The sequence below is a fragment of the Ambystoma mexicanum genome, chromosome 5p, assembly GCF_040938575.1.
Source record: "Ambystoma mexicanum isolate Mex_15411 chromosome 5p, UKY_AmexF1_1, whole genome shotgun sequence".
Taxonomy (NCBI): Eukaryota; Metazoa; Chordata; class Amphibia; order Caudata; family Ambystomatidae; genus Ambystoma; species Ambystoma mexicanum.
The window spans coordinates 56,312,234-56,326,021 of NC_090930.1; the positions used below are offsets into that span (position 1 = coordinate 56,312,234).

At 47.3% G+C, this 13,788-nt stretch overlaps 1 protein-coding gene across 1 annotated transcript in view; it reads left to right on the forward strand.

The window, feature by feature from the left end:
* The window catches only part of TEX11 (testis expressed 11), a 3,096,519-nt gene that overhangs the window by 1,609,416 nt on the left and 1,473,315 nt on the right, over positions 1 to 13,788 (forward strand). Inside the window, exon 16 of the mRNA XM_069612434.1 lies at positions 11,277 to 11,414. Within this exon, the coding sequence (XP_069468535.1) occupies positions 11,277 to 11,414 (138 nt within the window). The remainder of the gene's footprint in view (positions 1 to 11,276; positions 11,415 to 13,788) is intronic.

Below are 13,788 nucleotides of genomic sequence, written 5' to 3' on the forward strand. Positions count from 1 at the left end.
AATTTTGCGGTGCCGTAATTAGCTCCGAGGTCCCTTAGCGGGTTGGTTTTTAACGCCTGCAAAAAGCAGGCGTTAAAGCACCAACCCGCTAAGGGACCTCGTAGTATGGCGGTAAGGGTTAACGGTCACCGTTGCCATTAACGGTGACCGTTAACCCTTACCGCCGTCCGTGTAATGAGGCCCTTTGCCATTGTATATCACATTTTGTTTCACTGGATATGTTAACATGTATTTTAGGCCTGCCTTCCTGAGCTTGGCCTTCGTCGTAATGTATTGGGCTCTCCTCTTCTGAACCGGAAACGTGTAGTTGGGGTACACTGAGATCTTTATTGATGCCCTTTGCATCGTCCCTCCCGACCTAGAAAAGGCCAGGATCTTCTCTCTGTCTTTGTAGCTTAGTGCCTTAGCTATAACGGGTCTTGGTGGAGCACCTGGCAGTGGCCTTCTGATAAGAGAACAATGTGCTCTTTCTATCGTAAACCCTTGTGTGAGTTCTCCCGCTCCTATTTCTTGGAGCAACATGTTTTCGATATAAGCAGTGGGATCAGACCCTTCCGCTCCTTCAGGCACCCCCACAATTCTGATGTTATTTCTGCGTGCCCGACCTTCCACATCTTCTGCTATATCTTATAGTAATTGAACTTTCTGCAGGAGGATGTCAATGTCCTTCGTCTTTTGCACCCTTACATCTGTGTTCTCTTTCACCTGCTCTTCCAATTTCCCAGTGCGTTCCGCTATGGCTAGGACATCTTGTCGTAGCAGTCCTACGTCGATGCACACTGCATCAATCTTGACCTCTAGCGTTGCTTGAAGTGCCGCAATGGCATCCAGGATCTGTTGGTTACCTGTGTGCGCCATGTTCGCTGGGGGAGATATCTGTTCCTTCTTGACGATTGGGTGGGCCTTTCGTAAAGGTTTCCAATGTAGTTTGCTTATGCTTGGTCTTATTGGTCGCCATTGTGCTAGGCAGGCCTTGCAGTGCCCCCTGTGTGCATGTGTTCCAAGGAGCCTGCCCTCTCCTTGTAGTCTCCAGTGTTCTGTCTATTATTATGCTTCAGGATCAGGGTGCTCGCATTACTGAGTGGCCCCCACCCCTTGCCGTCGTCAAGCGTGCTGTGTCTTATTGATTGTGGCCACATCTGTATAACATCCTTCTCCACAGGTTCTCTCCACGATATACGTTGATTGTTTAATATCTCACGGTACTGAGATTCGCTTTGCTTGTGGACGCCCCACTTGCCCCACGGCCCCGTGCGATGAGAGCCGCCGGGTCCCTTGGCTATTCGGGTAGTCTTGGTACTTTGTAGTGATGGCGTTCTCTAGTATCTAGCCTTTTTGTGTTTCCTTGAGCCAGGATCGGGGGGACGCTGGGGCTTGCCTGGATAGTTTGCTCTGACCCTTCAGCCTTCTCCGTCACCTTTAGTCTTTTCCTCCTCTCGGGTTGTTTGCATGGATTCTAGTGCCCCTTGCACTTAGTTTGGTTGTGCTGATCACTGTTCTGCATACAAGGCCTGTTGTTCCAGATTTATCCCGCCCTTAGGCTTCTTTTTCGTTATGGCATTGCATGGGAGTATATTTCTGGTGTGCTTTACTACCCCGCTTCTCTCGTGGTGGCTCTTACCCTGAGGGGTCTGATTGTGCGACTGTGGGCCTTTCTTTTCACCTTCTCTGTCCGGCAGTTCGTTATGGAGGTGGAAGGTCCTCCACCCCGGAGGGTGTTGTCCCTTCCGGAACCCTGTGTTCGTCCCACTGCAATGTTGTCTGCTACTTTCTCTGCAGAGTGCCAACTTGGGGGCTGCTGTGTGACACCCCCACTTAAATTGTCTTTTGCCTGCAGCCTATCTTGGCCTCTAGTCGGCCCTCTGTGTTCGTCGCACTTCACACGCCCTAAACGGGGCCTACAAACATGTCTCTGTGGCCCAGTATCCTCCAGGGGGGGATTCTGTATACACCCTCGGATGGCGTTTTCAAGTCTGGTGGTCTTCCGATGTTACTGCTGTAGTGCCTCACTGGTGTTTTGAGGGTGGTGGGGGGTTGCCCTATTCCTGTATGGTTGTTAAAGCGACTCTTGCACTGGGCCCCCACGCTCCACTCCTTACCGCCTTCTACGGTGTTTACAGGCCTCTTTTCTGGCCCTCACTCAGCCTTTGCTTTCTCTGATGCTGCCAGAGCCGCTTCCAGGAGGGAGTCTGCCTTCCAGTTTGTCTGTTTGTGTCCGCTGGTAGCAGTATACTTTCTTCCAACTTCCGCTGGCCAAGGTGCACGTTCTTATCTGTTGGACTGCTTCGGTCGCACCTCCGTGTCTGCCGCACCGTCCCACAGTACTCTCTGCGATTATGTTGTCACGGCCCGGCCACTCCGCACCTTAGGTCGCAGGTCTTCTTTGTTTGTGGCACTGTGCTGCGTTCTTTGATCCGCCAGTCTTCGTACTGCAACGCCTCCCAAAGGCCTTTATCTGCCATTGCACATTTCTTTGCCTCAGTCAGATCTTCTGGTCGGTCGCCACAACCACTTTTTTCTGTTGACAGCTTCTCGCCCCTACCAGCGTTCTCCGGCTCTCCTGTTTCTCTGCATCCCTCAATCCTCCGCCGCCATCTTCTTTTCCTTTTTGTTCAGAGACGCGCTTCTGCGGCACGGTGTAACTTACTAGACTACTTACATTCCGTTCCACCCACTTGATACCGGTAAGGTGCACCTTCTGATGAACCACAGACTTACTGCATAACCACTCACTCTATATGTGATTTACTATGCCTCCCTATGACTTCTGCTGCTCAAGAACTATATACAGTTTGCCATTGGTCAGAATGTGACCCAGTCTACTATATCTAGGCTCAGCAACCAGGACAGATCACTAACCCTAACTATACTCATGCTTTACAATCGCCTGGGATAGTTTGTAACTTAGCCCCTCCTGATTCTTACCGTTAAACCTAATATTGACCCGCATCATCCCCAAATCGCACCAACCTAAACAAATACCTGCTGATATCCGTAGCCTAGCAGTGTCACACCATGAGCATCTGTTACGCTCACCTGACTCCCACGGAGGCGCAGGCCTGGTTTGGAGTGCTGTTGCCTCTTCTATGGTGAAGCGCAGGACTCGGAAGATGGACAGGACCGGACCCTCAAATCTGGCTTGTCTGGCTCACAGAAATATCCCTCTGTGTGTGAAAAGGGAGTATTAACAATCTGCGGGATAATGTGTAAGCCTCCCACTCCCTTCTCACCCTCCACGAAACCCTTCTGCGATTCCCCGTGAAGTCTCACCTTAGGGTCTGAAAGGACAAGCTCTCCATCCTGCTTCTGATGCAGGGGCGCGTTGTAATCCAGTTACTTCACTGGATCTTGGATTGTAGAGAGTTCAAGTTTGCTTGACCTTCCCGGTAAAATACTGTGAGAATTCTGTTTATAAGTATGAGCCCGAAATAATAATTGTCCGTTGTCTCTATTTCAGGTGCAGAACAAAGATTCCGAGATGAGCAATGGAACCAACGAAGGAAACTCAGGTGAGTGGTTTGATGAGAGGTTCCTTTAGTGTCCTTGCATTAAAGCACTAATCCTTGTGTCTTTTTTCCCCATAGGGGCCGGGGTTCGGAAATGCCGGGGATATGGCACCGACCCGAAGTGAGAGGTGCAGTTCCAGTAGATATCAGGTAAGTCTTTAATGAGCGTTCAGGTAATGTCTTAGCATTCGCTCACTAACGCTGATGTCTCTTTTTTCCCCTTAGGGGCTGGGGTCCGGAAATGCCAGGATGCGGCACCGACCCGAAATGAAGTGGGAATGACCCAACAGGTAAGTCTTATGATGGAAAATTAAGGTTTTCTTATTCTCTTCCCTAGCTCACCTTTGTTCTTGTCTTTTTCTCCCTAGGCGCTGAAATGTGGCTGCGGATCCAGATGGCCGCTGATGAACATGGAGGCGCCCAGTAAAGGTGAGTGGAATGCGGCGCTGCAGCGATCGATGTGATGTGCTTTTAAAATGAATGTCTTCCTTTTCAGGATCGTCGGCGAAATGTCTCCGGGATGCGGCTTTAGCAGGTAAGGACTCTTCTTTCTTCTATTCTCTTCTCTTCTCCCTTTGCAGGTGTTCCAGGATGCTGGCGGGCGTGGCAGAAGTCAGGATGCAGGAGCAGACACGATGAGCGTCCTGCTGCTAGACGCAGAACAACGCGAAGCGTGAGTTGCTGCTTGGGCGTGGCTTAAATAGCCTTCAAAGTAGTTCCAGGTATGTATCCTTCCTCTCAGGTATGTATTCTTCCTCCGGCCATACCTGTGTGGTTAAGTAGTCCCCAAAGATAAAGTAGTCCCATTCAGGCCTCTAGATGGCCTGGATGTTGCAGCATGGTCTGCATCAGGTAAGTTTACACCAAGCACCTTTCTACAAAGGTACAAAGTCATCTTTTATGAGCCTGGCGCCTATGGCGCCAGGACTGTTGTCCAATATGAGCCTGGCGCCAAAGGCGCCAGGACTGAGTCCACAGGTCCCCTATTTGGGGCTGCTGAGACTTCCCTCGGGGAGGATGTCTGCCTCTGGGGTAGCTGGGCCTGGTCTGGCTCCTTGGAGGTAGGCATCATGACAGCATCATATTATACTGCTTCTGGTACATCTTTTTCTTAATGCTCACTACCTGCCTAACATCAGTTATCAGCCCCCACCTAACTACTACGAATCTCCCACAAACCCTATGCTGCTTATCTATCGCCACCACTATGGAGTTACCTCACCTCACTAGGGGACCCATGAACAGATTTACTAGCGAACCTCCTAGTTAACCCACTAGAAACTCCAGACTCAGAGCAAGACTCACGAGGCTACATGAGCCTCTGACAAGACACTGCCCTGCCACCAACACAAGAACCAATAGCCAACAAACTAACACTGCCAACAGCAAAATTCAGACATGTCTCCCCTCTCTTATTAAAACGAAACAAACTAAACCCACCTTAGTGGCCCTACCATTCAAGGGCGGATCAAAAAATGCCAGATCCCTGACGGTGCATGCCACTGAAATCTGTGAACTTATACTGACTAATAAGTTGGACTTCCTCGCCGTCACAGAGACCTGGCTCCATGAGGCAGCAGGACCTTTATTATCCCTTGCCATCCCAGATGGCTATACCATTCTAAAACAAGATAGAAACAACTCGCGAGGTGGTGGCATTGCCAGCATCGCTAAAATTAGCTTAGACATCAGAACCACCTACAAAATAGCCTCCAACTCCTGCGAAGTGTGCGCTATCAAACTCCCGCTTCACAATTCCCAGACATTGACTACCTCATCTACAGACCCCCCCCCCCGGCCCGGTGGGAACATTTGAGGAGGATATTAACAATTTACTGTCTTCTAATCTCAAAACCTCCACACAACTGCTCCTCCTGGGGGACTTTAATCTGGGGTTTAATGACCCATCAGACAAACATGTCATCACTGTGGCCAATACCCTAATTGAGCTAGGTTTAACAAGAAAATTTGGAACCTACCCAAAGCAAAGGGAGAACTATCGATTGTTTAGCAGACTACAACTGCTCCGCCTTTATCACCTCCATCTCCCCACAATTATGGACAGAGCACTATTTAGTGACCTATGAGTTATCCACTATTAGACCACTCCCGCCTACCTCTAATATGGCCCCTCCTTGCCCAACTAGGAACAAAAAAAGTATCACAAAGGACAAAGTGATTCCTGCCATCCTACCCACGCTTAACAAACTTGACGAACAACTCGACCCAGAGCGGCTTGTTGAAGAGTACAACAAAATTATACTTACCACTCTTGACAACATAGCCCCTCTAAAACTTCGACCTAGCAAACCTAAAGCCCACCTCAATAAATGGTTCACCCCTGAACTTAAGGATCTTCGACAGCTTAAAAGAAGCTGTGAATCCACTTGGAGACTCACCCCTTCAGAAAACCATAAAAACAAACTCAGAGAAATCTCTTGATACAAGAAAGAAATCCTCTTGGCCAAGCGTAATTCATATAATAAGCGTATTTCAATGGCCAACTCGAGTATGAGAGAGCTGTTCTCCATCCTCAAGGAACTGGAATCGCCTACACCCATTCCAGACACGTGCATAAAAAACAAAACCTGGTGTACAGAGATACAGCAAGCATTAGCCAACAAAGTATCTATGCTCCAAAAGAAAAAAGCTGCTAAGAAAGCATCACTCAATCAACCACCAATAACCAACACCAACCCACCCCCTGAGGATCAAAACCCATCTATGCAATTCAGGTTTGCCAAAACGTCTATCTTGGAAGTGGAGAAAGTTATCCTCTCTCTTAAACCCTCCAACTGTCAAGGCGACCTGTGCCCTGCACAACTCATAAAAGACGCCGCCAGAGAACTCTCCCCATTCATATCCAAACTCGTCAATGCCTCATTTGCCTCAGGCACTGTGCCAACCAACTTTAAACAATCTTGGGTACTGCATTTGCTAAAAAAACAAACCCTAGACCCCCTCATCCCTACTAACTACCGCCCCATAGCGACAGTCCAGTTCCTGCTTAAAATCCTTGACAAGATTGCATATACCCAAATCCAAAAATTCCTGGAACATCACAAGCTACTAGGTGCAAGGCAATCGGGCTTCCGCCCACAACACGGAGCCGAGACCGCCCTCATCGATTTGCAGGCACAAATAGATGAGCTACGGGACAAAGGTCAAACAGCCCTCCTCCTACTCCTGGACCTCTCGGCAGCATTCGACTTTGTAGATCATAAAGTCCTCTGTAGCCACCTAAACTCTGATGCACATTTCTCAAAAGAAGGTATAACATGCATCGAATCATTCCTCAGTGATAGGACCATGAGGGTGTTCTCCCCCTCAGATGCGGCAGACCCAATCCCCATTTCGTGCGGAGTTCCCAAGGGCTCTTGCGTATCCCTGACTCTATACAACATATTTACTAAACCCCTTTTTGATGATCTGGACCTTCTTGGTATCACCTACACTAACTATGCAGATGATACCCAGATTCTCCTCCCACTTTCAGGGGATTGCAACAAGGATTTGGCCTTGGTAAATAAGGTGTATCTCATCATCTGGGCATGGATGGCAACTCATGGTCTATGCCCGAATGATAACAAAACAGAACTAATCATTCTGGGCACACATTCCAACCTCAGAAAACTAGGCCAGGACTACTCCTCCTTCGAAATCGATGGAAATATTATCAAGGTAGCCAAGGAGGTGAAAACACTTGGCTTCCACCTAGATGCCACCCTCTCCTTCAACAAACAGGTGAACCACTGGCCTCAGCCACAGCTCACACTTGTAAACTTATCAGAGCAGGCAAACATTTTATCTCAGACGATAATTGCATTATTTTAGCTAGAGCCCTCATATTATCCAGGCTTGACTACTGCAATGCTTTATATATCGGTGCCAGCAAAAATATCCCATATAGAATCCAAATTCTGCAAAATAATGCCTTGAGAGCAGCTCTTGGTATATCCAGAAGACCACATATAACTAAGTTAAGGCGTAGTAACAACTGATTATCTACCCAAGACAAAATACTCCTAAAAGTGGCATCCCTCACGCATAATGCCTTGAATAATGCGGCTCCTTCCTATCTCACTGAAAGTGTCATTGAGAGAAGCTCATCCAGACCATCTAGAATTGCCAATGTCAACACACTTATCATTCCCAGATTCAAACTGACCAAGGCCTGGGGTGCCAGCTTCCCCGTCCGGGCAGCTCAAGTATGGAACTCTCTACCACCCCCTATACGCGCTGAGAAATCCTACCTTAAATTTAGATCTAGTTACATTAACCAGCTGAAGCAATCTTCCAACTAGCCAGTGCTTCCAAACTCCCTTCCCCATATGCCTAGACATACCCTCTACCTAGTACCTGTACTCGCCCACTCCGGTTTATCTGGGGACATGTGTGGTACTGATACGGCCTGTATATCGCTATCTACTTGACTATCACCTGCACTAATGGCACTGCCTGTACTTTATCTGTGTCCATGTATAGTACTGTCTACACTCCCTGTCATGTATATTCCTGGGTATCTAAGTTACAAATAAGGCCTGTATATACATTATCTGCATTTATTACCTGTGTTAATGCCACTACCTTTACGCTATCTGCTACTATGCATAGTGCTTTGTATATAATATCTACTGAATCATTGCCACAGCCTGTATATTTGATATTTTATTGTATATTATTTTCTGTAACTATGTAACCTAAGTTTCACATATCCTTACTGCTGCGCTTTATTACCCACGGGTCCTGTGTGCATTATAAGTGAATAAAACAAACAAACAAACAAACAAACTTTGGGAGGTGTTTCAGAGCTTCTCTCCCGGCTCACAGCCTCCCAGGTATTTACTGCTGCTGCATACTTATTTCCAGTTGTTTCCGGCTTATTAAAGTTGCTTTACATAGATTATCAATGCCGGATCAGCAGGAGTCAAAAGTGAGCATGTCTGCCTCAAATGGTTGCTAACCACACATTCCCCACCCCCTCAGCATGGATAGGTGCTTTTAAAATTCTCTTTTAGCTTGCATTTTCTGTATTTTAATGTTGTCTCTTGACTCACTAAATCTCTGTATATGTGTATTCTCACTCCCTCTGTTGTCCACCCCTGACATGCTAGGTGTGCCACTCCTCATCCTCTCACCTGGGTTTCTTTGTATTGCTCTGTTTCTGGCAGGGAAATTACTTCTTCATGTTGTAGATCTAGTAGAGTTTGGGTAGAATGGAGAGTGTTTCCGGTGCCCCCTGTATCAGGTGGTCTTGTACACAAAACCCACTAGCATGACTCTAGGAATCTTTTGACAATGGAGAGGTAGTCTCAGGGGTTGGTGCACTCTCCCTTCTTCCATAAAACTGATTGGTCTGTGAGATTTTGACTGTGAGTCCAAAGACGCATGTACATAATTAATTTCTTACCTCGATCTATCATTATGATCAATTTCAATTAAGATGTGCTGTTTACTTTGTACTGGCTCTTCCCTAGATTCTTTCAAACTAACCTGGCTTGTGTCAAATGGCCCAGTTTTGGCACCAGTGCTTCTTTCATATTCTGTAATTCCTTGTGCGGTGAGTCTCTCTCTTGCTGATAGATTTGCATTTCCCCAGCTGACTATTGACCGGCAGTGCGCCAGCTCTTTAATTCTTTCTTCAGACATTCAATCTCCGACTTTACATCATCAAAATCTTTGGTAACAATGTGTAGTTTTTCTCTCAATAGGGCATTTTACTCTATTCTCGGCACCAATTCTTACACACCCACTGTATTTGGATAATGTTGCGCTTGAGCGCCTATCACCTGTAAGGTGAGTTGGTGTACTTGCTGAATAGCAGCAACTTTCTATTCAGCTGAGTCCTTTGCCTCCTAATGGTTTTAAAATCATTGTACAGCTGATCAAATTCTGGCTGAGTCAACCTGCTTCATTATAAGTACAGTATTTTCCTCTTGGCTCTGTTTCAATTGTGTTTTTATATTCCCTATGACATATAGTAAGCTTTCAGTATAATTGGCAAGGTTAGTTATTTTGGCCTTGATGCAGCTTTAAGAGGGGCCTGGATGTTAGACTTTCAGTCTCCTTATATTTCTGGGCTGGAAATGTACTATTCTCAAATGACAGATATTTAGCTGAAAGTCTCTACCCGCACCACACTACTGCTGACTCTCCCTAGGCATTAACAGACAAGGGAATGCATACAATCTGCACTTCACACAGTTCTTAATGAATATAATACATTCTGTCAGCATGCATTTCCTCACTCAAACATCCAGACTATACTATAGTCTAGATTGGATGCATCAAAGCAACATGTTATCCCAGGTGATAGTACTCACCACCAGCTTTGACAATTTACTTTATTTGCAAATAATACTAAACTTTCCAAAAGTAATCCCACTTTAAAGTGGCAGCCAAAATGATTTCAAATTTAGATTTTAGGCCTAAAAGAAAACACATCTCACTTTGTCTTTGATATATGAAACGAGCTACGAAAATTGGGATATTAGCATTCTATGGGCCTCATTCCGAGTATGGCGTTAAGGGATAGCGGCCACCGGTAACGAGACCGGTGGCGGTGATCCCTTACCGCCATACTCCGAGTTCCCTTTGCGCCCTCGCCCTTAACCCCTGCTTTGAGCAGGTGTTAAAGTCGAGGGCGCAAAGGGGCCTCCAAGCCAATAACGGTGACCGTAATGAACGGTCACCGTTATTTGCATCTTCCCCATTCCCATTGAGCCCTATGGGGGCTCATTAGGGAATGGGGAAGAACCTTGGTGAATGGGGAATTACCGCCCCGCCAACCTTGGAATGGGGCGGTAATTCCGCCATCCACCAAGGCGCTGCCGGTCCGGGTACGGCGTCAACCAAGGCGTTAATAGCGCCATTGGTTAGCGCCGTACTCGGAATGAGGCCCTATGTCCCTTATTTCAACTTGCACCCCTTTGCATACGCCGGTTTTCCACTTCCCAGATTTTACCCTGATAAAAGTTGGACAATTTTAGAGAATGGGCAGAGGTTTCTTTTGATTTACCTTTTAAGATGTAACTTCTGATTTTGGGAAACCCAGGTAGGGACCCAGTCAGTCGGACATAAACCTGTCAGCAAACCATCAATTTTGGAGGCCATTGCTCTGGTTGTATCCCCACTGTCTCTTCCTCACCCAGTAGTCCTTAATCCCTCCTTCTGTCCTATTGGCATCCATTATATTGATATGTTCCACAATGAATTCTCATAATTGTTGCCAATTCTACACGTTTTCACCATATTTTTTTAGCTTTTTTTGATGCACAATTTTAACGTTTAGATTCCTGCGCTGGATGTTTCAGGCTTTGGAAATTAAACATGGTAGAGATGTGCTTTGCCAAGAAGGATTGTGTACTCCACAACACATATTCCAGGTGAGCATTGATGGGACATTTCTAATACATGTTCAATTAGTTTCACAATTGCTGAATTGTGAAACTAATTGAAATATTACTTCAATTATTGCTGAAATATTATTTGCCATTGGTATTATGAAGTCTGGCTTTGAAATTAATGACTTCAACAGTTTATTTTCCAACATCTGGACATGCTGCCTTTGTCGATATTGAAATTATTCTGAAATGTTGGTGCAGCATCAAAGTGTGGGGTTTGCATATGCCAGTAGGGAGCACTTTCTAGTTTGTCACACTGGACCTATATTGTTTAGAATCTGGATTTATTGACAGTGATATGGTCACAATACTACTAATACACGCAGTGCAATGAACCTCTCCTGTTCCCTTTGTTTCACATTTCCAGGAGAAGAAGTATACTGATGCACTGCAATGGTACAACTACTCTTTCAGCTTTTATTCTTCTGGACAAATAGATTTGAACCTCGCCAAGCTTCAGAGGAACAGAGCATTGTGCCACCTGCATCTCCATCATCTTGACAAAGTAACTGCAAAATGTTTACTGTGTAAAATTAATGTATGTAAATCTGTCAAACTGTTATGGTACATAAACATTGATAAGAACCCAAGGCAACATACAATTCCCAGGATTACAGATATACATATGCAAAATATTAAATACTGCGTGGGTCACCATGTTGTCAATTTCTGTTAGAGTAGTGTTTGGGTTAGAAACAGGAACTCTTCAACTTTTTAGCATTTTTGTCTATTAAAAAGTGTTAAAGCGACATTTATAAGCCAACTCCGTTGTACTACTTGTAGGAGTGATGTGGCATGTGATTAGGGACACATGGCTTGTGTGTGTTTATTATTTACCTGCCCATTGACACGCATAGCCATTCTAATCCAAATGACCATTCCCATTCACTACCTGCCCCTCACTGCTCAAAATGTATTCTCTGGGGATCTCTTTGAGCTAACTCTATCCAGCATTCGACATATACCTCATTTGACTGTGCAGGCTGCAGATGCGCCCACTACAGGAGTTCCTCGACGCCCGTTGGATACAAGTATAGGGAAGCTTCGAGGACAAGTATGGAACCATGGTGCTTTATGGCTGGGACTGCCCCCTGTGTTGTATCCTCCAATACAATTGTGACCTGTTGTTTCCAAAAAATGTAAACTAGTTTCTGGCTATTATTGGTTAGTAGGTTATGTTCTCAGGGTATGTTACCTCTCCCACGACAGAGGGGTGGGGAGACCAATGGGGGTTGACACCGCTTAGAGGATGTTCCAGCCCCCGCAGGGGGCGCTTGAGGGACATCCCACATAGTGGGACGCCCCTCTGGCTGCCACCACCTCTCGACAGGATCTATCTCCCCACCCCTCCCCCAGGAGGCGGGAGGCGTCCCCGGGCAGGCACTTCCGGCACAGCATATAAGGCGGGGAGGGACTGGAGCACAGTCTCTTTCCAGTCCCCCCCACCCCCGCCGGAACACCCACCCTCCTGTACCCTTATTGGCTTACTTATAGCAGACAGGACCTATTAGGGATTGATGACTAGGATAGCTCTAGATTAGGGAATTGGAGAAGATGTGTCATATGTTTGAATTGGTTTCAACAGATTTTCGAGATGCAAGTTGGTTAATACTGATGGATGTTTTCATTTACTGTACCAGATGTAAATATGTTAAATATGTACAATTGTTTATTTCATTTCACCGGAGCTACTCCCTCCCCGAACCTTCTCCTTCTCCTGTGTTTCCTCCCACTCCCGCCAGCCCGGATTGGCTGCCTACCCTGCTCTGATTGGCCCCTCCATCAACACAGCTGGGCCTAGTGACTTGCTGCGCTCGCTCTCTCCGCATTTGGCATTGCGGAAATAGGTGTTTGTGTTTCTTTGTAGACCCCTGGGCACCTGATTATTTGTTTTCCACCAGCATTTGCGGCCCCAGGCCCGGTAGCACGCCGTAGCTACTCCCTCCCCGAACCTTCTCCTTCCGTGTTTCCTCCCACTCCCCCCTCCCGCCAGCCGGGATTGCCTGTCTGTCCACAGCACCATCTCTGATTGGCCCCTCCATCCACACAGCTGGGCCTAGTGACCCGCTGCGCTCACTCTCTCCGCATCTCGTATTGCAGAAAGAGGTGAGTGTTTGTGTTTCTTTGTAGACCCCTGGGCACCTGTTTGTTTTCCACCGGCAATTGCGGCCCCAGGCCCCGGTAGCACGCCATAGCACTCCCTCCCCGAACTTTCTCCTTCTTCCGTGTTTTCTCCCACTCCCGCCTCCTGCCAGCCCGAATTGGCTGCCTGCCCACAACACCGGCTCTGATTGGCCCCTCCATCAACACAGCTGGGCCTAATGACTCGCTGCGCTCGCTCTCTCTGCATCTCGCATCGCAGAAAGAGGTGAGTGTTTGTGTTTCTTTTTAGACCCATGGGCACCTGATTATTTGTTTTCCACCAGCATGTGCGGCCCTAGGCCCGGTAGCACGCCATAGCCACTCCCTCCCGAACCGTCTCCTTCTTCCGTGTTTCCTCCCACTCCTGCCTCCCGCCAGCCCGGATTGGCTGCCTACCCACAACACTGGCTATGATTGGGCCCTCCATCAACACAGCTGGGCCTACAGCTCCCGCCTCCTAGCCCCACCTACCATCCCTGATTGGATCGCCAAACGGCCATTGGCAGGCCTTCCAGGGCAGCCCCTGCGGCTAAGGGCCACAAGGCAAAGGGTGGCTCCAACAGAGGCGGCTACAGAAAGTGTCAGCAGGTGTCCGCAGGGGAAGCCAGTGACCAGCCATCAACCAGCAACGACCAGGACCATAACGGTAGGAGTGGTCTAGGTGGGGAGTAGAGCAAGTACTCTACCCCCCGGAAGCCTAGCCAGTTATCAAACTTATCTAAAACACTGTAAATGTT